General features: G+C 40.7%; 1 protein-coding gene across 1 annotated transcript; it reads right to left on the bottom strand.

Moving 5' to 3' along the window:
• Window positions 1-405: 405 nt before the first annotated feature.
• LOC115795941 (nuclear receptor ROR-beta-like) lies at window positions 406-12,220 on the bottom strand. Its single transcript, XM_030752093.1, has 10 exons — window positions 11,773-12,220; window positions 6,031-6,116; window positions 5,766-5,907; window positions 4,682-5,203; window positions 3,506-3,627; window positions 2,953-3,085; window positions 2,374-2,481; window positions 1,344-1,454; window positions 755-867; window positions 406-671 (listed from the first exon to the last, which is right to left on the bottom strand). The coding sequence occupies exons 1-10, from the start codon at window positions 11,777-11,779 to the stop codon at window positions 510-512; spliced, it is 1,506 nt and encodes a 501-aa protein (XP_030607953.1). The 5' UTR covers window positions 11,780-12,220; the 3' UTR covers window positions 406-509.
• Window positions 12,221-22,177: the final 9,957 nt, after the last annotated feature.

The following is a 22,177-nucleotide window of genomic DNA, read 5'->3' as shown; positions in this document are numbered from 1 at the left end:
TAGGGAGACTTGCTAATTGACACAACTTTATACGAACACTATGTGTAAAACTCTGTCTCCAAAGTGGCAGGGTTGTACATTCTCTGTTTAGTTGTTTCTCGCTTGTGCACTGGTGCTTATTGATGAGGTACATTCATAACTGGTTGGGCGATCCACAGTGGATCACATGCTGAACATGTGTTAGAGTTTGCAGCTGTTACATGCTTAGTGGGCTGCTGTGGTATTATTATTATTAATATGCCCATATATGTGTATTGTTAATGCTACAATATGCAGGACCATGAGCATGTGTGGTCTGTAGTGTAAGGTGCTTTTGCCTGCTGGGAAAGTGGAGGCCTACTCTGGGATCATGGGAGACGGAGAATTTAAAGTCCTGGATTGTCTCTTAACTGCTGGTTGTGGATCTTCAAAATCTTTATCCTTCTCTGTCTCTTTTTTTTTTTTTTTTTTTTTTTGCCTCCCTACTTCTTAATACACGCTCAATCGCTCTTGTTTGCCTAACTGCCTGTCTAGCTGTCGGTGGAGTCTGGCAGAGACATCTCGCTGCCAAACACTTCCCGGTACAGTGGTGGGAAACTGTAGGCAGTCTCTGGGTGGACCAAACGGAAAAACTCCAGTTTATCAATGTGGAGGTTACAGATGGACTTCATTACGGGCAGCCTGGACAACATCTGTGGGGACAAAAAAAATACAAAGGTAAACATGTGAATATGTAACTGTGTGTTTAAGAAGAACGCCGTTTGCTCGGGTTTACCTTGTCCAGTTTCTCGTCAGATGTCCCACTCTTTTGGAGACTGTGCTGCAGAGCCAGGTAGACTTTCTCCTGCAGTTTCTGAACCTTTTGGCCTTCTGTCAGCCAGGGTCGATCTACAGAAATGATACTGAGGTATTAACACCCTCGTGTAGAGTTCTCCCAGTTTGTTTCTCCTTAAGTAGCTTTTTAGGTTCTAAAACTAAATGCTGGGATGTGAGGCACAGCTGCGCTGTTCAATCAAATAGAAACATTAACTGCCAGCATTTTTACACCTTCTCTCCCAGCCTGATACAGTATATATGAAAACTCAAATCTACAATGATTTTTTAAATTACGTTCTATGGGTTAATTTTTTTTTTTACTCAATGAAATGGTAAATGGCTAGATTAAAGCATGTGATGATGTCATGTAACTGGTCTGCGCTTTGTCATCCCAGTAAATAAATGTAGTGACTCTTGAACGCCATTGTATCCTTTTTTCTGATTACGACTATTATTTTGGCGTTCCAGTGTGCACTTCCTCTGAAGCTTGGTTGTGTTTATGAATGTGTGTGAGAGACAAGGACAAATACAAAAAAAAAGATAATCACCAGGTGATAGTAGGACAGCAGCGCTAAAGAGAGCCATCTCCTCGTCAGACAGCTGTAGACGGCAGAATCCTTTTCCCAGGTCAAACACTGCACTGACTAGATCATCACAGCCTGCACAAACATATTAAGTTTGATAAATTATTGTTAAAAATAATAAAGACTTCAATAGTACTGCTTCGTTAAAAAAGAGCTTAAAATGGCTTGAATAAGATCTTTGTCTCTTAGTGTATTTTTTTCCTTTGCAAGCTATTTTGTCTTAAGATATTGTATTTTTACATTTTTATATTATTGTAACTTTTTTCATATTTTAGCTGCTGCAAAACGGTAATTTTCCAACTTTTGGGATAAATAAAATCTTATCTTAAAATTTCATAGCAGTTGCATGAAATTACTCTTTTTTTTTTCTTATTATTACCAATTACTATTTGTATGACTTCTGTGACTTCTATGAGTCACATATTTGCAGTGCAATAAGAGAAAGAGCAATATGGTGCCCATCATGAACCAAAAAAAGGAAAATACTTCTCTGCCATTTTTTAAAATGGAACTTGGGCAATATTCCCTTAAATTAGTTTACCACACTGCTTACTGCTGTGTTTAATGCTGTTTGTTTTTCCATTAGAGTGCAATGATGATACCGCAGAGGCAAAAAAGAGGCAGGAATGGGAAAAATCCACCTGCAGGGTTTCAGTTAGTTTACTTTAATATCTGTTCTCTTTGTGGGGGACTGCTGCTCATAAGATTAACATTACTGTGGCAATTACAAATTATTTGTCTTTATAATAATGACTTCTGTTGATCAATGTAGAGGCATAGGCCATAGGTATAGTGGTGTAGGCTGTCAATTATGTATTTGGTACAGTGGGACCCCTTGCATTTTTGAATGCAGTAATGGTAAATCTGCTTATTGCATGTAAAAAAAGGTATCTGATTTTAAAAGGTATCTGCATAAAGGACAAGAAATGTGATATGCTTATGTTTGTGACACTGACACCTATTGTAATTTTTTCCTTAATGTCCTGATCCTCACCTAGTGCTTTGAAGAACTGAGCTGAGGCAAATTTTCCATTGAAGAAAATGGTGCTGTTGTTGCTGTTGAACGCCCGGCACATACGTATAAGGAGGACCTCCAGGCAGCCTAAAAATGGAGCCACAGATAGACCAAAAAAGATAGAGAAAGGAGGAGGGGAGGATAGAGAAGGTCCAAGATACTCCAACACGTACAAAACACACAACAAAATGTAAGCAATTTTGACCCAGATTGAAGAACAGCATATATAAGACATTTTTGAACCATTTTAAAAATTTTTTAAAAAGTTCAAAATAGTTACAGAAATGCATTGTCAGATATATGCAGTGTATGTGTTGTGCAGATAACATAAAAATATTTTTTTTCCAGAATTGTGCAATTTGTAACATTCAGTGTTCAGATCGGGAGTGTATAATTTAGTAAAAACAAATGAATGGGCAATTAAAACAAAAGGCAAAGGTAGAGTTGGAGACAAAAGAACAAGAAGGAAGGAAAGTTAGCAAGTTTCAGACTTTGTTTACTTAAGAAGAATAGACTCGGAGAATAAAGTACTTGAGCTTTTACAGACTGTGCACTAACCTGCTTTCAGCAAAATGATCTGATCGTTCTGACACAGGTCCATAAAGCCTGCAATACGTTTGGCGAACTCCACCACATACTGGATTGCATTGGTAATGTGGTGTGCACACTGCTGCCACATCCACTCAGCAGACTAAAAAAGTGCCAAAAGAAGACATTCAAATGTTATAAGTCCAACAATGTCACTGTGCCCAACATTGTTAAGCTCACACCCACTGCAAATATAGGTAGAAGTTAATGTGATGCTTTTCTTTTAGAAAACCAGATGTGAGTTTTGAATGAGGATTGAGGCCTGTGGCACTGAAGAATAAGCTCCATTCATGCTTTACAGTACCAGTCAAATGTTTGGACACACAGTAAGTAAGCCCTCCCAGATTTTACCATGTGTGCATCACATTACTTCTCAACTATTTTGAGCTACAGAGAAAAATCAAATGGTTCCTGAAGGATGAGAATTATTTTGTAATTTTCCAGCCAAAATTAGGAGGCAGGTGGCCTTTATGATACTTGGGTGTTAAAGGGATCTTTAGGGGAGCACATGTGCATTATGTACCTTGTTCTGAAACACACGTGTTTCTTCAGGTGTATATTGTACGTAGTTGAATCTCTTCATATCTTCAGCACTGTACTGACACGTTTCCAAGTGAGACTTAACAATACTCTGAGTGATGTGCTCTGAAAAACAAAACAGGTACACACACACAAACATCAGAGTTGTGCACTGAGCTCAGCAGAGCTACAGTGTAACACTAGTGTTATATACAAATCCACAGATCATGGCGGTGTGACCTTGAATTACTATATGCTCTGCGCCACTGATTGCCCCTAAAAGGAGTGCTAATGGTTCATTTTCTCAACCTTATTTCCACAGCTGTTAGTCATTTTGTCACCTCATGCATTTATTATTCACCAATTTTACTTTTTTGTTGATATAAAAGTTCCCAGAATGACATTTAACTCCTTACAGTTTGTTTTTTGCAACAGCTATAAAGTAAAATGTATTCATCCTCAAGCTCTCTAGAGGATTACCTTTATAACCAAGACATGTCCGTCCCTCTATCTGTTGCTGTTTTTGGAGAGACAATCTACTACTTTTGAATTTTTTTAATATTTTGTATTTTATATCTTACTATTTACTAATCTTAAACCTTTTACATTTGGTGTGTATGACTCAGATTCTTTTTGGCCAACCTTTTTATGAAATATGTCCTTGCCCTTCATCTTTGTTTTGCATTGAATCTTTTTGTAATGAATCATTTTTTTACTTGTACTAGCTGTACTATGTAGTATATTTCATTTATTGCTCAGCCTTTATGCCTGTTTCCAAGGAAATACTCTCAAGATTTTAGAGTAAATTCTCAAAGAGAATTCTACACATTTTACTTGCTGAAATAATGATGATTATATCATGACTGATTCTGCTTTGCATAACATGAAACTTAACTTAGCATGTGTTCCACAATCAAAAGGAATTAAGCATCATGAACCATTAAGACCAACTGAAGGTCAAAACAGCTGGAACAAATATTAACCTTGCATGAAAAGCATGCACTAGGCAAAATACAGAATTGTAAATCACTCTTCTCTTTTATTATATCCAGTCAAGTAAAGGTCTGTTATGCATCAGCTGCCACTATTTGACATTTTAAGGGAGTCTTGTACATTCTGTGACACTCTGTTTGTTTTATGGTTAAATAATAAAAACTTCTTTATTATTTTCAGTACTCACCAAGGTCTGTTAGTGAGCAGTCATCAGGCAGCTGGTCCAGCAGTGCACGTGTGTTTCCCAGCAGCAAATGTGTGTGAGAGTGTGCATGCAGGAGCTGGATGCCATTAGTGTCCGCTCCATCCAATATGGTCTGCTGTGGGGAATTCTGATTGGACAAAGATGAGGAAGTGGAAGAAGAAGACGATGAGTTGGAGGTGTTCCCAGCACTGGCTCCTCCGCCTCCGAGCAGCTCCAGGCTGCAGTACTCGCTGGCCTCCTCAGGGGTCAACGGCAGGTCAAACAGGTCAGGCAGCGCTGCAATGTCATCAAGGTCGCTGAGCGTGGAGCTGGAGCCGCCACTGCTGTAGGACCTGCTCAAACCCTCTTCACCATCCTCCGCACAGACTACATCTTCCCTTGGTAAAGAGAGGGTAGCAGAGCCCCCGCTTCCGGACCCCACACATTCTTGGGACTTCTGATGCTTCTGAACCTCGGCATAGAGGCTGTCGCGCTGCTTTTTTGACATGCGGCCAAACTTCACCGCTGCAGAATACAAATAAATTTCATTATAACAGACAAACACATCTTACAGGTAACTACTTACTTTCTCGCTTGGTTAAATGACCATGAATGTGCAGTATATGGTTATATGTTGTCACATTTAGCCAAAAATAGTCATTTTTTTCTTTTCTTTTTTTAAACCATGAACATTGTATTCTTTCTGGAGCCAATTCAAGAGACTGTGGAAACCTGTCTGCTGAAGCTGCTCATGCAGTCTGATTGTAAGATATTTTTGCCTCACTTTGAATCCTCCCTGGTCCCTAAATCCAGCTTGTCTTTTGTATGATTACATAGGGTATTTGTCTTCTTTCTGCAGCCTGCAGAAGAAGCTCATATGTGACCAGCCCTCTTATAACAGCTAATCTGGATCTTTACTGGCGAGGGCTTCACATTCCTCTGGTGTCAACTTTAAATTGATGGCACCCATATGCCCTGTACATCACTTAATCCACACATATCTATAGATTGTGGTAAGTGTTAAAAGTTTAATGTTAAAGGAAGCGAGGAAGAGGATAAAGTGCATGGTTGTTGCACATATTTTTACCGTCTCGGCTCATGCCCAAAGCCAGACATTTCTGTAGGCGGCAATGCTGGCAGCGGTTACGGTTAGTTCGGTCAATCAGACAGTTCCTCTGGCGGGAACAAGAGTACATGGCATTGTTCTGCTGGCTGCGACGAAAGAAACCCTAAACACACACAAACAGATAAAATACAAACACTGTTAATGAGATGCAAACTTTCGATAAAACAGTTCAGTTAAAGGGAGATTTAATGCCCTGCCATTACTCTCTGCTTTACTTTCAGCTCACCTTGCAGCCTTCACAGGTGATGACTCCATAGTGGATTCCTGAGGACTTGTCCCCACAGATCTTACAGGGGATGACCTCGATCTGAGCTGCATCAACAAAAACAACATCGGCGAGAGGTCAGAAAGCTGCTCCCTAAAGTGTCTCACATCTATAAGCAAAGCTGTGCTTCACATGAGACTTTCAGACAACATGTGCCTAGTGAAATGTTTGACCATATTCAGTAATACTTTAACACAAAGCAGAAAGAAGCACATTTAGTGAGACATAAAAATAGTTTCACAGAAGCCCATATTTGGCAGAGAAATGCTGTTTTACACTGACTTTCCTTCTCCTAAATAATTTCCTTATTTTTAGAAAACTTAAGTCTGACATCTGCTGTCCATACAGCCCTACAACTGTTCAAAATCTGGAATCATTTTATGTTCACTCTCAAATTATATCAGCTTAATACAATTAAGGCTTAGCTTAAGCCAGCCTCATTCAGGCACAAATTTAGCCCTCCTTTTATTCTTGTTTTTCATGGCCATTAGACCATACTATCATGATTTCTCTAGCTAATAACCTTGGCCCAAATTAGTTTCTTTGTATCTTCTGTAGACATTAAAAAAGGTCACTTATGCTTTTTTTCTTGTCACAGTAGAACTGCTATATACCCCGAGCTCTGTTAGAGCATAGCCTGCCTCTGGCTGATACAAAATGAAGGCTTTTAACAATTTCTATTTTTTTTAAATGTGTTACACCTGCCCAATCCAAGCAAAAAATAAAAGTGCACTTATACACAACCTTCTTCTTTCTCAACTTTAACAGTTTGTTGGATTATTTATGTCCCATCTGTGTCTCTTTGATGTCGTGTGACCTCTGAACTTCATCATGCTGTAAATTGTTTGGTACACCATGTGATTTATTGAAGACAATGGACCCTAGGCCTTTTTATTAGTATTGTTAAGAAATTATTAACATATTCTAGAAGCTGACAATGGTCACTGAAAAACTCTGTTTTTCTGTAATGAGTCCACAGAGTGATAAACACTATGTAACACTGTCATCAATTTAGTTACACGTGGTGTTTTCTTTTTTAAATGTCTGCAACAACATCATAAACAAACTGTACCACAATTAGCACATAATGTATAGGAGAAGATAACATGCCATAAACTGTTTGTGTCTGCGCCCCGTAAACGGCCCCCAGAAGGGAGCAGAGTACACAACCAGATAGTGGGTCACATGACACTTGCACATATGACACATGCACAAAGACTCATTCTCTCTTGGTCGAGGTAAAGACGGCAACAGCTATATCATATGACAGTTCCTGCAAAGGTTTTCTGTCTGTACTATTCTAGACTGATTTACAAAACCATCCTTTTTTGCTGCAAGGATCATGTACGGAAAAGCACTTAAGGATTGAGAAGGAATTGTTGCACTCTTAGGTACTGGAAAACACAACTTTCCACTTCTTTTTCTAATGACACAGTCGGCTGTCTCTTCTCTAAAACTGTTGACTAAAATACTCCAACTGATCAAGGCAGCTGCAGACATGCAGTGGAAAAATATCTCTCTCCCGCCCTCCCTTCTTCTCTTTCTCTCAGGTTCCCCTCCACCCCTCCCTCATCTCACGATTATATAACTCCTGTCTGTGAGCATTCCTAACAACACTCATTCAGCAGGTTCACTCTAGCAACACTGACAAACCCGCCCCGCTCTGACTCTCCTTCTCCCACTGGCTGAGCTGCATTTGCAGCCTCTTGGTATTGGCTGAGTCATGCGTCACTCTGGCGCTGTAGCCTGTCAGCCCATGTGGACGTTCTGTCCTACTGACACACTTTCCCACTGCAGGGGGAGAGGGAGGCGAGCGCGATCCCGGTGCTGCAGACCAGTTTTAAGGTGGAGCTGAACAATACTCAGTCTTCACCATAAAACATTTCCCTTAAGGCTTGTGGTTTGTATAGCAAACTGGTTGGTTACATAACAGAGAAATTTAACAAGAAAGGCAATCATAACAGGCCTAGAAAAACAGCACCTTACCTAACATGCAACACAGGCCTTCACAGTTTTCTCATCTTTCTGTATGGAATAATTAGGGCTTCACTTTGCTGTTATATTAAAAATAAACTACATTTGGTAGAACTGTATTTGCCCTTACTGTCCCTGGCTGCTGTCCAGGCAAATCATACCAATTCTGAACTTGAATGTCAGTTCTTCAGCTCCCACCCCTCTCCCAGGTCTTTGACATTGAGCTTCTGCTTCTATTCTTGTCCTGTGCTGAGAGCCAGAATAACACAGATGCTCAGCCAGCCAGCCCTGTTGCTACAACCACACACACATACTTTCACACTCCTCTTTTCTCAATCTCTGCAGATATCGAGGAATAACCACAGACAGAAACAGATGTGCTTACTTCATGATCTTCTGTTTAAAGGGACTGAATGTTTCAAGCAGTTCAACCAATTAAACAATAATAATTAAAAAAAAATCATTTTCTGTACAGAAAATTAAAAGGGATGTCTTAAAGATGAAGCAGTGGGTGGAAAATAGGGTTGCAGCTAGCAACTATTTTAATTACTGATTATTCTTAAACTTTCTTCTGATTGGCTGAATAATGTTTGAGCTAAAAATGCCAGCAGTGAAAGTAATATAGTGAAAAATGCCCATCTTAAATTGACACATTTACATTGTAAAAGCATTATTTTTACTACCATGAAAGACTAAGAAATCCACATATATGAGAACTTCTGAAAACTAACTTACAAAAACCATTTACCTTTAACCCTGAACACTAGTCTGAATGTCTGACCTTTAGCACTCTTCAGCGAGCCAGCGCTCCAAAAGGGTCAATAGCACTTCTTATTGCTAACATAAACCTGTAGCTTTATTACTGGGTGACACATTAACTAAATCACAAAGTGCAAACGCGAAACACAGTAAATGATGAGAAATGACGCAAACAGCAAACACAGAATATTGTCAGCAGGTGTTTCATCCCCATGACAGCTACTTTGTTTGGCTCACGCAAACATTTTTCAGAAAATAAACTGGGAACTAACTCTTTAACAGTTTAGGCAAACACACTGGCCTCACAGTGTTTATCAACCCCGCGAAATGTGTAACCTTGTTATCTCTAAAAAGGCTAATTCACCAGGGGCTGGGTAGGGAGAGGCAAAGAAAAAAAAAATCTGGATTTGAGCTTCCAGCAGTTCACTTCTCAGCGTCTAATGAGGAACAAACGGTCAGTAATTTGCACACAGGAGCTGCCTGCCTTGTGGGTCAAACAGTCAGTATGCTAGTGTGTCAGTAGCATAATAAAAGAGAAAAATGAATTTTGACCTTCCACATGTTCACTGCAACATACGTGCAAGCACGCACGCACACAAACATGCCACTTCTCCATTATATAATCATAAAAACTGAATTATTAGGAGGACAAGTTGTTTGTGTTAGTTTATTATTAGTGTAAAAATAGCGAGATATAATAAGAATGACTGGCTGACTGAAAGCTGGTGTACCTTTAATTCTTTGCTACCTACTCATAACGACTGGCAGAAAATGCATTCAGCAGAAGGTGGGGGCCTTGTGCTGGAGCTCTTTACTGTACATATTAGAAACACAGAGGCACTTGTTGTATCATGCCTCTCAATTGGGTGTTGGCTTACAGTGTTGACAGAGCTGTATCACAACAATCCAGAGTGGTTTTTCTTGCTGCATTTTCACTCTGAGATGGTCTTAAACATCCCAACTGGTAAAATACATCTGGCTGCTTATGCGTTCGTTTGACTTTATTTTTAAAGATGCAAGCACCAGTAGAGGCCAAGTTGAGGCCCACTTAGGGGAGATTAGCACAGAGCTAAGAATGTCGCAGACCTCTTACACTGGGTGTTAGCTTATGACACGAGTCTTGTGATCTTTCACTGTCTGCTGGTTATAAATAAATGCAATACATTTTGTAGAAGTCTAGTGCAGCAAACCAGAAATCCAGACATCACAACACGCCCGAGCACATCTCCAGTCCCTAAACGTTTGATATGACTCAACACTCTGAACCAGAATGATTCAAGATGGGATAAAATGCTGACGTGCTTCTCCAGTGAGGACACGACAGGTTGTGTGACTAAACCACATTTTGAATTCAGCCAGCTAAGAAAGGGCTGAGGACTGTTTACATTTGAATATCCTGCCAGAGAGGGAACCTCCCTCCACCAGATGCCCCCATGGCCTCCCTTTACCTATTTCCCTATCTCTCTACCTTTCAAGTGCAAAAAAAAAAATAAATTGATATATATATATATATATATATATATATATATATATATATATATATATATATATATATATATATATATATATCAATCAATCTCTTTCTGCCAAAAAACAAAACAAAAAAATCCCCCAAAACATCTTGCAGGTAATCTCCTTTCTGTACACAAAAGACTGTAATCCTGTTGGCCATGTTCAGGGCAAAACTCCCAAATTTCCAAACATAAGCAGAGCCAAACATTACAACACTGTAAGCCTGTTTAAAATTGCTGCACGAGGATTTGTTTTTTGTTTTGTATACTGTGTGCAAAAATTATTCCAGGTGAAACTGATTTGCATTTTTTTTTTTTTTTTTTGCAAATTTGAGGACTAGTTTGATTTCATTTGAAATTTTATGTAACAGTCTTTTGTATTTCACCGGCTCTAGGAAAGCACCTTTCATTTATCATTAGAACCTGCCTCTTCCCCCCAGGTCAAGTTCAAGTCCAGCCTGTCTCAGGGAGCGACACGCTGAAGCCCGAGCGCCACGGCGCGCCTGTAACCGCACATGGTTCCGCACATCCGGCGGCACGGCGCTTCCCGGAGCCGTTTCCCCTCCTTCGGTTGTGAGTGCTGTATAACGTTGGGTGACATAACTAGGTCAGTGGAACAGCCAGGTCCCTCTCCCTCTGTACACTCACACAGTCGGCCATGCTCTTACAGCCACCACATCACAACAATAACACAACTACACCAATACTCCTCTTTTAACATCAGCTGTGAAAATGAAAACGCTTTGCAAGCATTGAAGGGGTCTTTTATTATTCATATATATGGAAATATTTTAAAAAATAAACATGACTATAGGCTTATAAATACAAGATTATGGCTGAATTTATTAGTATTGTGATGTGCGATTGCGTGAATATTGCAAAATGTGCCTATTTAAGCTTTAATTCAGCTGATTAGACACCTGATAAGGTCAAATAACATCTCGATTACATAATTCTAGTTTTGGTTAACAACATCCTCCTTCCATGCCCCCTCCCTCTCCTCATTGCATAACCCCAAGATGGATGGCCTGGCAAATTTACAGGACTCTCAGGTGAGATGACACTCACACTTCGTTCTTTATTATTTATTTATTTTTTTCAAAAACTGGTACGTTTGTCTCTACGAGGTCGGTCACTGTACGAGTTACAAAGCACAATTACGCATTTGCACATTTGAAGGCTTGGTCTGATGTTATCATAAGCAGCCATGAAAAAAACGAAAAATAAACATTTACAACATTTGTCAGGAATTACCGCCATGCCTCTAGCTCTAGATCCCTGCACGCTGAACTAATCCAGTCATGAGGGATTAACGTGAACTGAGAGGAAAACAGGCGCATTCACAAGTCCCTGTGCGCACACATGTGGCCGTTCCAGCCCGTACATAACTACAAATATGACCATTACCAAGTTCACCCAAACACACACGCATTTCGGGACATAAAAAACATCAACTTACCTCTCATTGTGCTGTTTTCTTATTTCTGGAAAGAACGATGAAGACTCGACTACATGGGTTTACTGTAAGTGACAGGCAAGAGGGGATATATTGCGCTGGAGCCAGAGTCAACTGGCTCTGTAAATATTAACTTCGTCCCAGCTGCAGTCAGCTTTCGCAAAGCACGGCCGGAAAACAAAAAGCTATCCGAAACTCTTCTTTTTTATCGCTCGGTAAAGTCCGGAGAAAATAAAAGAGTGTATGAAGTCGCTTTACTTCGCATCGTAACTGTCTCGGCGCACTGGCGAATAGATTTGGCTCAACTTATTTTTTTTTCCCCCCTCTGACAGAACAGTCCCACGGTGGAGGAGCGGTGCTCGGACCCCCCTTTGCCTCTGTGACTTCTCCGCCTGCTTTCCTCTCAGTCTACCCTGCTAACCTACTTTCTCCAAGCGTGGACTCTCACATGATCTCACTGCCGACAGCTCCTCTCTCAGCACTCGCGGGGGCGCGCAGTCGGGAGCGAGTTTAAGGTGGCTTGGCTTTTGATTGACTGGCGCTATACTTCTTTTTTTCACACCACACATAGTGTGATAAATAAATATTATTACCATCCAGCAGGGAATAGGAAGGCAATTAAGCCCACAGTCAGTTCTGCTTTAACGTGCTGTTTCCCCCGTTTCCACTCATATAAGTCGTAATTTACTGTAAAAGCACAGGTTGTGATCTATGAATTAATGTCAGTTTAATACCTGCCTAATTTGCTTTTGCTGAAGATGTAAATAAGCGCCATTATGCTATCAAAAGGCTGTTGTTTGCTGCTGTTGGCCTATTATTCATTGCTTATTTACCAGATTTGCATCAATGGTGCATGGAAATGTGGCTTCAATTAAATGCAAAATAGAACCTCAAAGTTTTGGAAACAGAAGCATGATTTTAAAGCTGATAAACCAATAATCAATTAGGCGTTTACTAAAGAATAAAGTAACTGGCTCCAGCCCCTCAAATATTGGTTTTACGGTGGGAAGCATGAATGAAATCGCACTATTTCCCCACTGACTCAACTTTTCCTAATTGCACAAAGCATCTCTATTCAGCCTTAATGCTTATGTCACCTTTTACAGTTCTTGTCCCATTCCTGTACATTTATGAATGACCTTTCTCCCTTAAGAAAATCAAAGAGGGCACAGAGGGGTAAAGTGGATTTAGATTATAATGACTGATAGATTTGTGTGTCTGTAAAACATTATTTTCAGCTTGTGCACTCAAATGAGCTTTGTTCCTGAGTGGTGTTCATCTGGATTTGGAAGAATAGACGGGAAAATATTCCTGGCTGCTTTCCCAGTGATTGCTCACCATCTCTCAGTTTATTCTCTGTGGAACTGAGAGAAGTTTAGACTCAGTAACCTCAGGTTTGGTTTGCAGAAGCCTGGTTCCTGTTTCGTGTTCATATTTCTGTACTGCACAGGCAAGGGTATATGATAGGAATGCTGTTATCACATTTGCATCTCATTTATTTAATCTCACTAACAGGTCTCCATATCAGATAGTCAACTTTTCTTTTGCAGAAAAAGGACTGTATGTGTTATTCTCTTGTACTTGTGAGTAATCTGTTTTCATGGATATTCTGTGGTTGTTACAGCAAATCTCCTCTTTAACTGATTAATAACAATAAAAGGGATTCAGACTCTGATGAATATGTGTACTTGGGAAAGTATGCGCCTGTGGGTGCTGATGAGGATCTGGGAGGGTGGAGGAGGACGAGTGTGTTTGTGTGTGCGTGTTGCCGTAGCGGGTGGCCTTATGATGCAATGCTCTGGCATCAGTGTTATGAAACAGCATGAAGGCAGAGATTACTCAAACTAGGTTAGTGGAGCAGCTGAGCACAGAGCACCTACAGTCACAGATTTTTTTGGTTCCTCCCACCCCTGACACACACACACACACACACACACACACACACACACACACACACACACACACACACACACACACACACACACACACACACACACACACACACACACACACACAGACAGATTCAGTTGTTTTTCCTCCACAGATCCTTTTCCTCTTCCCCTTCCTTGTTTTTCATACATTATCTTTTTTATTTATACACTTCCTTGTTCTCATTGCTATCAGCCAACATGAAATATATTCAGACATTTACTCCTGATAAAATCCTTTCGTTTATAGCACAGTTTTTCTTTTCCTGTCTTTCACGAAGCCCCCCCGTTCTGTGTTTCCCTTGACAACTGCAATGGCACTTTGACCTTAGCTCTTACGTAACGGCTGTGCTGCTCAGTTAGCAGAGGAAGCAGAAAGAGAGAGAAAAAGAGGGAGAGAGAGGGAGGGGTGGGGCGCGCTTCAGCATGACTCTTATATGGCAGACATTTTGTTGATAAAGTAAGAGGTGAGGGAAGAGGCACAGAAGAAGAAGAAGAGCTTAGAGCTGGGGAAGACTTTGGAAGTTTGCCAGGAGAAGCATAACAGGATGAGGGAGTAGATGGGGGAGGCCAGCAGAAGTGATACATAAATGGATGGATATTTATATCAGAGAGGTATAGAAAGGAGGTATACAGGAAAAACTGGCTCTCTGATATGAAACAGGCTATAAAAGAGCACTTTAAATAATGTGCATAAGAACATGTGGGATGGGAACTATAGCTATGGAAGAGACATGGATAGCATCAAGATGTGGAAGCACAGTGTAGCTGCTTTTAGCTCAGAACAAGTGATTTTCACATTTTTCCACCTACTCAGTCTGCACTTGCCACTGAATCTTTGAGTCTCAGGCAAGCAAGACTTTTGTTGTCATGCACAAGGTCTTGTTGTGAGGAATAGAATAAGGTTTCTCCTGACTCCGATCAAAGCTAGTACAACCTTGTGACTGCCCAGGGTTCAATTTAAAGTCCTCTCACATCAAAGAGTCTTTGTAAGGCTGAGGGACCAACTGTAACTGATTGGCTGCACATGGTTTCAGAGGGGCCCCATGGGTGATCTCTCTGTTTTAGCAGCATCACCTCCTCGCATTCTTGTCTAGCTTCTCATACATATTTATATGTGAACAGGGGTTTTATTTTTGTTTTGTTTTTCATGCACCATGTTCACTGAGTCATGTCCTTTCATTTCCTAATTTGTACAGAAATGCTTACACCCATAAGAAGGCTGAAATTTAAACACATACTCAGTGTGTACTGGGATGTGCCAGTCATTTTGCTGGGATTATTTCAGGTTCCACAGAGCTGTAATCCCTAACTCCTACTTCCCTCATTCAGTTAAGCTCCCTGTTTTTCCTCTCTTTGGAGGCTCCATTAATCCCCCCCCCCCCCCCCCCCCCCCCCCCCCCCCCCCCCCCCCCCCCCCCCCCCCCCCCCATCCAAACTCCCTAAAGCCACAGTGCTGTAATCTGGAGCTCTGAGTGTTGCTGCATCACTAGGTCAGTGTGTCAGAAACAGTACAAATGCTGTTCTCTCCTGTCACAATCTGCTCTTCTTCCTCCACTCGACTCCACTTTACATTTTAGTCCTTTCTCCATATTTCATATGTGTCATTCTCAGTTATTTTTCTGTACTTCCCGCTCCTGTTACCAGTTTACACTTGTGTATCTGTTTCTTTTCGTTCTCAGTTTCTCCTTATCAGTTCAATTTTTCACATAGCCTGCAGGATAAATAGTGTAAGTTCAATCATGGGTCACAAAGTACAGATTATTGCACTGAGCATTCAGCACATTGCCATTTAAAAGTTTGGACACACCTTCTAATTCAGTGGTTTTTTATTATTTAAAAATTGTCTGCATTGTAGATAATACTAAAGTCATCCAAACTACAAAGACTACATGACATTATTTAATAAAAAAAACAGAATATGTTTTATATTTTAGATTCTTCAAAGTAGACACTGCTTGCTTAGATCTTTTCATTTTCTCAGTCAGCTTTATGAGGTAGTCACCTGGAATAGCTTTCAGTTAACAGCTGTGCCTTGTCAAGAGTTAATTTCTTGCTCTCGCTATGTGTTTGAGACCATCAGTTGTGTTGTGAAGAGGTAGAGTTTATATACTGTGAATAGGCCTATTTTAGTTATGCCCTAATCCATATTATGGCAAGAACTACTCAACTAAGTAAAGAAAAACAACAGTCCATCATTACTTCAAGAAATGAAGGTCAGTCAATCTGAAAAATTTCAAGAACTTTGAAAGTATCTTCAAGTGCAGTCGCAAAGACAGTTATGATGAAACTGGCACTCATCAGGACCACCCAGGAAAGGAAGACCAAGAGTTACCTCTGCTGCACAGGATAAGTTTATCAGAGTTACCAGCCTCAGAAACCACAAGTTAACAGCACCCCAGATAAATGATTCACAGAGTTCAAGTGGCACACACTGTTCAGAGAAGAATGTGTGAATCTGGACTTTAAAGTTGAATGCACACCTTGCTCTTCTAAGGAAGAACAACAAGAGGAGGCTTGAGCCAAGTAACACAAGGAATGGACATTAGCCCAGTGGAAATCTGTCCTTTGGTCCGATGAGTCCAAATTTGAGATTTTTGGTTCCAAACGTCATGTCTGTGTAAAACGCAGAAAAGGTGAGCAGATGGTTCCTACATGTGTAGTTCCCACCATGAAGTATGGAGGAGGAAGTGATGGTATGGGGGTGCTTTTCTGGTGACACTGTTGGTGATTTATTAAAAATCCAAGGAACCAGCATGGCTACCACAGCATTCTGCAGCAACATGCCATCCTATCTGGTTTGGGCTTAGTGGGACCATCATTTGTTTTTCAACAGGACAATGACCCCAAACACACCTCCAGGCTATGTAAGCGCTATTTGACCAAGAAAGAGGGTGATGGAGTGCTGCGTCAGATGATCTGGCTTCCACAATCACCTGATCTAAACTCAGCTGAGATGGTTTGAGATTAGTTGGACCACAGAGTGAAGGCAAAGCAGCTAACAAGTGCTCAGCACCTCTGGGAACTCCTTCAAGACTGTTGGAAAACCATTTCAGGTGATTACCTCATGAAGCCGATTGAGAGAATGCCAAGAGTGTGCAAAGCTGTAATCAAAGCAAAAGGTGACTACTCTGAAGAATCTAAAACCTAAAACATATTCTGGTTTGTTTAACACTTTAAAGTTTACTACATGATTCTTTATGTGTTCCTTCATAGTCTGGATGACTATATTATGACAGTATTAATTTACAAAGTAGGGAAAAAAAAAAAGCATTTAATGAGAAGGTCTGCCCAAACTTTTGACTGGTACTGTATATTCAACTGTCACATTATTTTCCATAGGCTGAGATACTGGGAGGGTATATTTTGGGTCTGCTTTGGATTGGTTTTCTCATATCTCTCTGAATGATCCACTTCTATTTCTCTTGCCTCTGGTGTGCTGCAAGGTTTACAGTTTCTGTTATATCTGCTCCTTCTTCACCACATTTTGAGCACGTTTAAGGACATTTCTTATCACTGCTATGCAGATGACATTCAGTTTTATGTATATATCTCTTTAAGCTTCAATATGTTTTAAGTTACAGATCTTGCACGTGTGCTTAGGGTCTTTTAGGCAATTTTCTCCAACTTAATAATAAGAAAACAGACATCCTTGTTTGTGCCCCAATAGGTTTGTGCCTTGGGTAATGGAAGCTCGAGATTCACTTGCCACTTTTGCTAAATCCACTGTCACCTTGGCGTAACTTTTGATTCAGCTTTTACTTTGGATGCTCATGTTAAATCTCTGGTTTGTTCTTGTTTTTATCACTTGAGGAATATTGCTGAGTTGAGTTCCACTGTGTCATGCTGTGAAGCACAAATTGTTAGTCATGCTTTTATTACATGCTGCAAAGAGGGGAAAAAAAAAGCCCAGAGAAAACCACAAGATTTTATGTAAACCATTCACATGCTGAAAACAGTGTACGGACATTTAGATCAAGCGGCACAGTAGTGCAATGTTTAGCAGCACTGCAAGAAGGCCCTCAACCAGCCAAACAACTGTGTGGAGTTTGCGTGCGTTGCAAGTTTGCACGCTCCGCCTGTGCCTGTGTGGATTCTCTCTGCGCTTGTATTTTCTAGGTGATTCCAAACTTTATGAGCCTGCTTTGACTAACTTTTTTTTTTTTTTTTAATGATATCTGGTTATCTCTGCTCAATTATTATTCATTAATCCATTAATTATTATTCATCTTTCTGAAAACACATCAACTCCTCAGATTTCCTCAGTAGAACAAAATTTTGTTATGTAGCCACATAAACACTCAGTGCTTCATCACCAGCAAACGTGGCCTGTGCAACATGCCAGTATGTCTGCTAAGCAGGGCACGTCTGTCTTTCATGTTGCTAAATCTTTAGTCTTTATGGAGAGGTTCTTCATGTGCGTGCGCACGCACACACACACACACACACACACACACACACACACACACACCCCTATATTTACATCTCTACAATATGTCTGAACTTGTCTTGACAAACGCAATCAGCAGCAAATGTCTTGCTCTGTCACTCACTGTCTCCCTTTCCCCACCCTGCCACATTTCTCTGGTCTTTGTTCTTCACAAAGCAGGTTCACGTCAACACCCACGAATGGTTGAATAGAGGGAGGATTCCGCGGTGTTGACGCACTCGCAGTTCTCATGGAACCTCTGATTTAGGAAATACATCTAAACAAAAGGCAGCCGTGATTGATTAAATTTGTTGAGACCCACAACTGATAACAGTGGGATTTTCCGCATCACACACTGTCCTCAATGTATAGCTTGTGCAAATACATCTGATGCAAATACAAATATATAGCATGCAAAGATGTGGTAAGAGGGAAGGGAGATTACTATGGCAACACGGTTGTGTTTATCTCCGGCATGAAGCAACGTGCTTTGCCATGTGAACTTGACCCAGTTACACCCAACTGAGTGTGACTGTGCACACACATAAGCACCGAGATTCACACCACACACACATGGACTAGCACATGTAATAACACATGGATGCTGATAACAGTGTGACATTTCCATCCACGGCAATTAAAGCCACTTCACGTTGTTGTGTTTCCTCAATCTTTGATGACCTAAATCTGCTTTGTGCCATCCGCAGGGCACTACTGGACACCCATACATGCTGCCTTATCTCACTGTTCTTTCATCATCCCGTTTTCTTTCATCATCCCATACTTCACTCAGAGCCTTGGTTCCCTTAAATCCAGCTCCTCTAACTGCCACAAATGATCTAATCAAGGAAAAATTATGCTGTTGTCACCCCATATTCACACAGGGCTGGCTAAAAACAGACAAACAAACAAAACAAAATATCAGTGGCGAAATCTGTTTTATTTTGCAGCTTGTTTACGGTTATATGACTGGAGTTTGTGATATTCGTCACACTGATTTTATTTATTTATTGCTTGTAAGATCAGTTATACACATGCAGTGAACAGTATCTATCTCCGGATTGTTATTTAGATACATTTAGAATCAGACATGGGTGAGATTGGTAATTCAGTTCATATATAACCTCCCAGATGACTCATCATAGCACAGCAAGCAGAAACGGAGACATCCAGTGTTGGGATTGTGCTATAACATGCTGGACTTATGCAACACTTTGAGGTCGCGCTTATGCTTATTTTGTGATTTCCTGTTCAGATTGTCAGAAGTATGTGCCAGTCGCATTGCAAGTAACAAGCTGAGTATGTTATGGCTTTCACGAATTGCAGATAAATGCATCAGTTTCTCTCTGATATATCACTCGTGTGCACCAGAGGACTTTCTATAAGAGCATGTTGCTCCCAAAGCAAACACTTTACGGTGGCCGCACTAAACTGTTCTTCAAAATGTGCAAAAGTCTGACCACAGATCGTCAACCCCCACAAACATTATGCAATGCCGGACCATTATGTAATCTGTAATCACAGCAAGAAGCTGGGCCAAATCATTGAAACTTTGGCTGATTAGCAGGTCCACATGGTACAGCTGATTCATCTTGCTGGGTTGGCATCTATGACAGTTGTTTTTGTGCGGCTGTTTTGTTGGATGCCGATTTGGAGGATGTGTTAGTCAGTTAATGAAATGGAAGACTGTGCTGTGTTTTTCAGCTTCAGGGGGCTTGCAGAAAGTCTGCATTGCGTCACAGCAGGGAGCAGAGGAAAAGGGAAAGGAGACAGGGGGGAGGGAGAGAGGAGCAGGGGCACAGCCAGGGAAGAGAGGGGTGTGTCTTCACTGACCTAGTTAGAGCAATGGAAACCCCCACCTCCCTGCACCACCCGCCTCACTACTGACGTGTAAAGGGCACTTTCAAACAGTACCAGACAGACAGAAATGAATGCAGGGGAAGAGAGAGAGAAGAGAGAGACAGGTAGGAGCAGATCAACAGACGGGCCGTGTGAGTCAAGCAAAATGAGACTAGCAGCCAAATATATCCACAAAATATATCAGATCAAAGCAGATCTGGGAAATATCTCTATGAAAACAGGATAGGCCTAAGGGGATTTAAAACAAATTAATGCTAATAACAGACTGCATCTGAAATATTGAACCCCTTCATATCCTGTGCGATATTACATTTCTCCCTTTGTTTCCAAAGAATAATATCTTTAAGGCATAAAATAGCTTTTAATAAAATTGCAAGATTGCTAAAAAATGCAATAACTGCAAAATACAAACTGTAATTGCTAATAAACTACATCTAATCTGACATTTCCTCTGCTTCTTAGAGTTCCTTATCTTATTAGGGTGTTATAGTATGAGATCGGCTGCACACTGCAATGATACGCAGGTATTTCACTTAATTAAGCTACTCCATCTGAAGAACAAGGCAACACTCATTCTAATGGCCCAGGCTCATCTAAATTGAACCTTCAGGCTTTTCTCGAGGATCACGGCTTAGTCCAGAGAGGCCACGGCTGAATGGAGCAGATTGCTCCTTTTTTGAAAGCGAACAGCAAAAATTTCCTGAAACCAAAATGCATGGCCTAAAATAGATTTAACTAGTAAAAGGACAAGCTCATACTCCAAACCTCTCTGCTCTGTCATCAGTTTTGTAGTCGTGTATTCTCATTATTTCCATTTAGGCTGTCAGAAAATGTTTCCAGATTACATTTTCAGCCACCCCATTTAAATCAGTTGATCACTCTCGGTTTCTTTCGTCAATAATTCCCTTCCTTTGATGGATGAACTTTCAGCCCTTTTTTTTTGTTGTTGTGGAAATTCAAGTCTTTGTTGACAAACTAATATTCTTCAGTTAATCCAATTTGATTTCATGCTTTGTCATTATAGTCTTAACCCTAGATCCCTAAAAAAAACCATTCACAGGAAGAACTTAAACTTGAAACCCACGTTATGAATCACTAACATTTAAGCATTCAAGAGCATGACACCATGACAGTCTGTATATACAATGTTGCCAGGAGCCAGAATGAGTAACATCCTGGCTCCTGTTTCTGCTGCCTGCTGCTAACTCGTACTTCACTGTCCATCGCTGTCTGCACTTGAGCACTAAAATTTGAACCCACTGCTGGAATAAAGCTGTATAAAAGATTATGGTGATGATTACCACGAGCATTATTATGGTTACAGTGGCACAAAAAAATCCAAACAAACACAAGCACATATTCTGCGATGAATCCGTGGCACAACTTCCTAGTTAAATGCCCATAAACTCAACTGTTACTGTGCAGCGTCTGGCTCGCGTGAGTGTCAGCCAGGCTGGCCTGTGTCCAGGCAGTTCCCCCCCGTCTGTTTGATTGGATAGAAGCACTTTGATCAGGACATGTTGACAAAATAACTCATGAGCCTGAAGCAGTTCCATCAGGCAGAAGGAAGGTAGAGAAAGTCCTGCAGATGTCTTGGTGGTTTTTTCAGTCTGTTTCAATTATCTGTGTTCCCTGATAAACAGATGTTTAATCCTGGAGTCTTTGGCTGTTGTACTGTGACTGTCTGCTTCTGACAGTATTTGGAGAAATCACAGGCATTTTTGGCTCAACAGTCAACAACAGAAAATGACTTAAACATTTTCCCAATCAGTACTGACACACTGACACATATTTTCCAAGCAACATTACTTTCCTGTTTGTTCTCGGTGAAATTTGCTGCCTCCTCTGGTACATTTTAGTTTTACAGTCTACTTTCATGTGAAAACAAAAGTACATCCTGTGATTCAATAGCTTATTGAACCACCTTCAGCAGCAACAACTTGAAGTAATCACTTTGTGTATGACATCATTCTCTCACATCATTACAACACTGTTTCAATTCATTGAGGTTTGCATTTGCTTATGCACAAGGTCTTGCCACAGCATTTCAGTGCTGTTGAGGTGTAGACTTTGACCAGGCCGTTGCAACACCTGCTTTTTCAGCCATTCTTTTGTAAACTAGCTGGTGTGCTTGAGATTGTTTTCCTGTTGCATGACATAGTTTAGCTGTTGGACAGATGGCCTCATATTT

The sequence above is a fragment of the Archocentrus centrarchus genome, chromosome 17 (assembly GCF_007364275.1).
Source record: "Archocentrus centrarchus isolate MPI-CPG fArcCen1 chromosome 17, fArcCen1, whole genome shotgun sequence".
NCBI lineage: Eukaryota > Metazoa > Chordata > Actinopteri > Cichliformes > Cichlidae > Archocentrus > Archocentrus centrarchus.
Note: the sequence above shows the minus strand (reverse complement) of the source record. Positions and strands in the feature narration are given on the sequence as shown.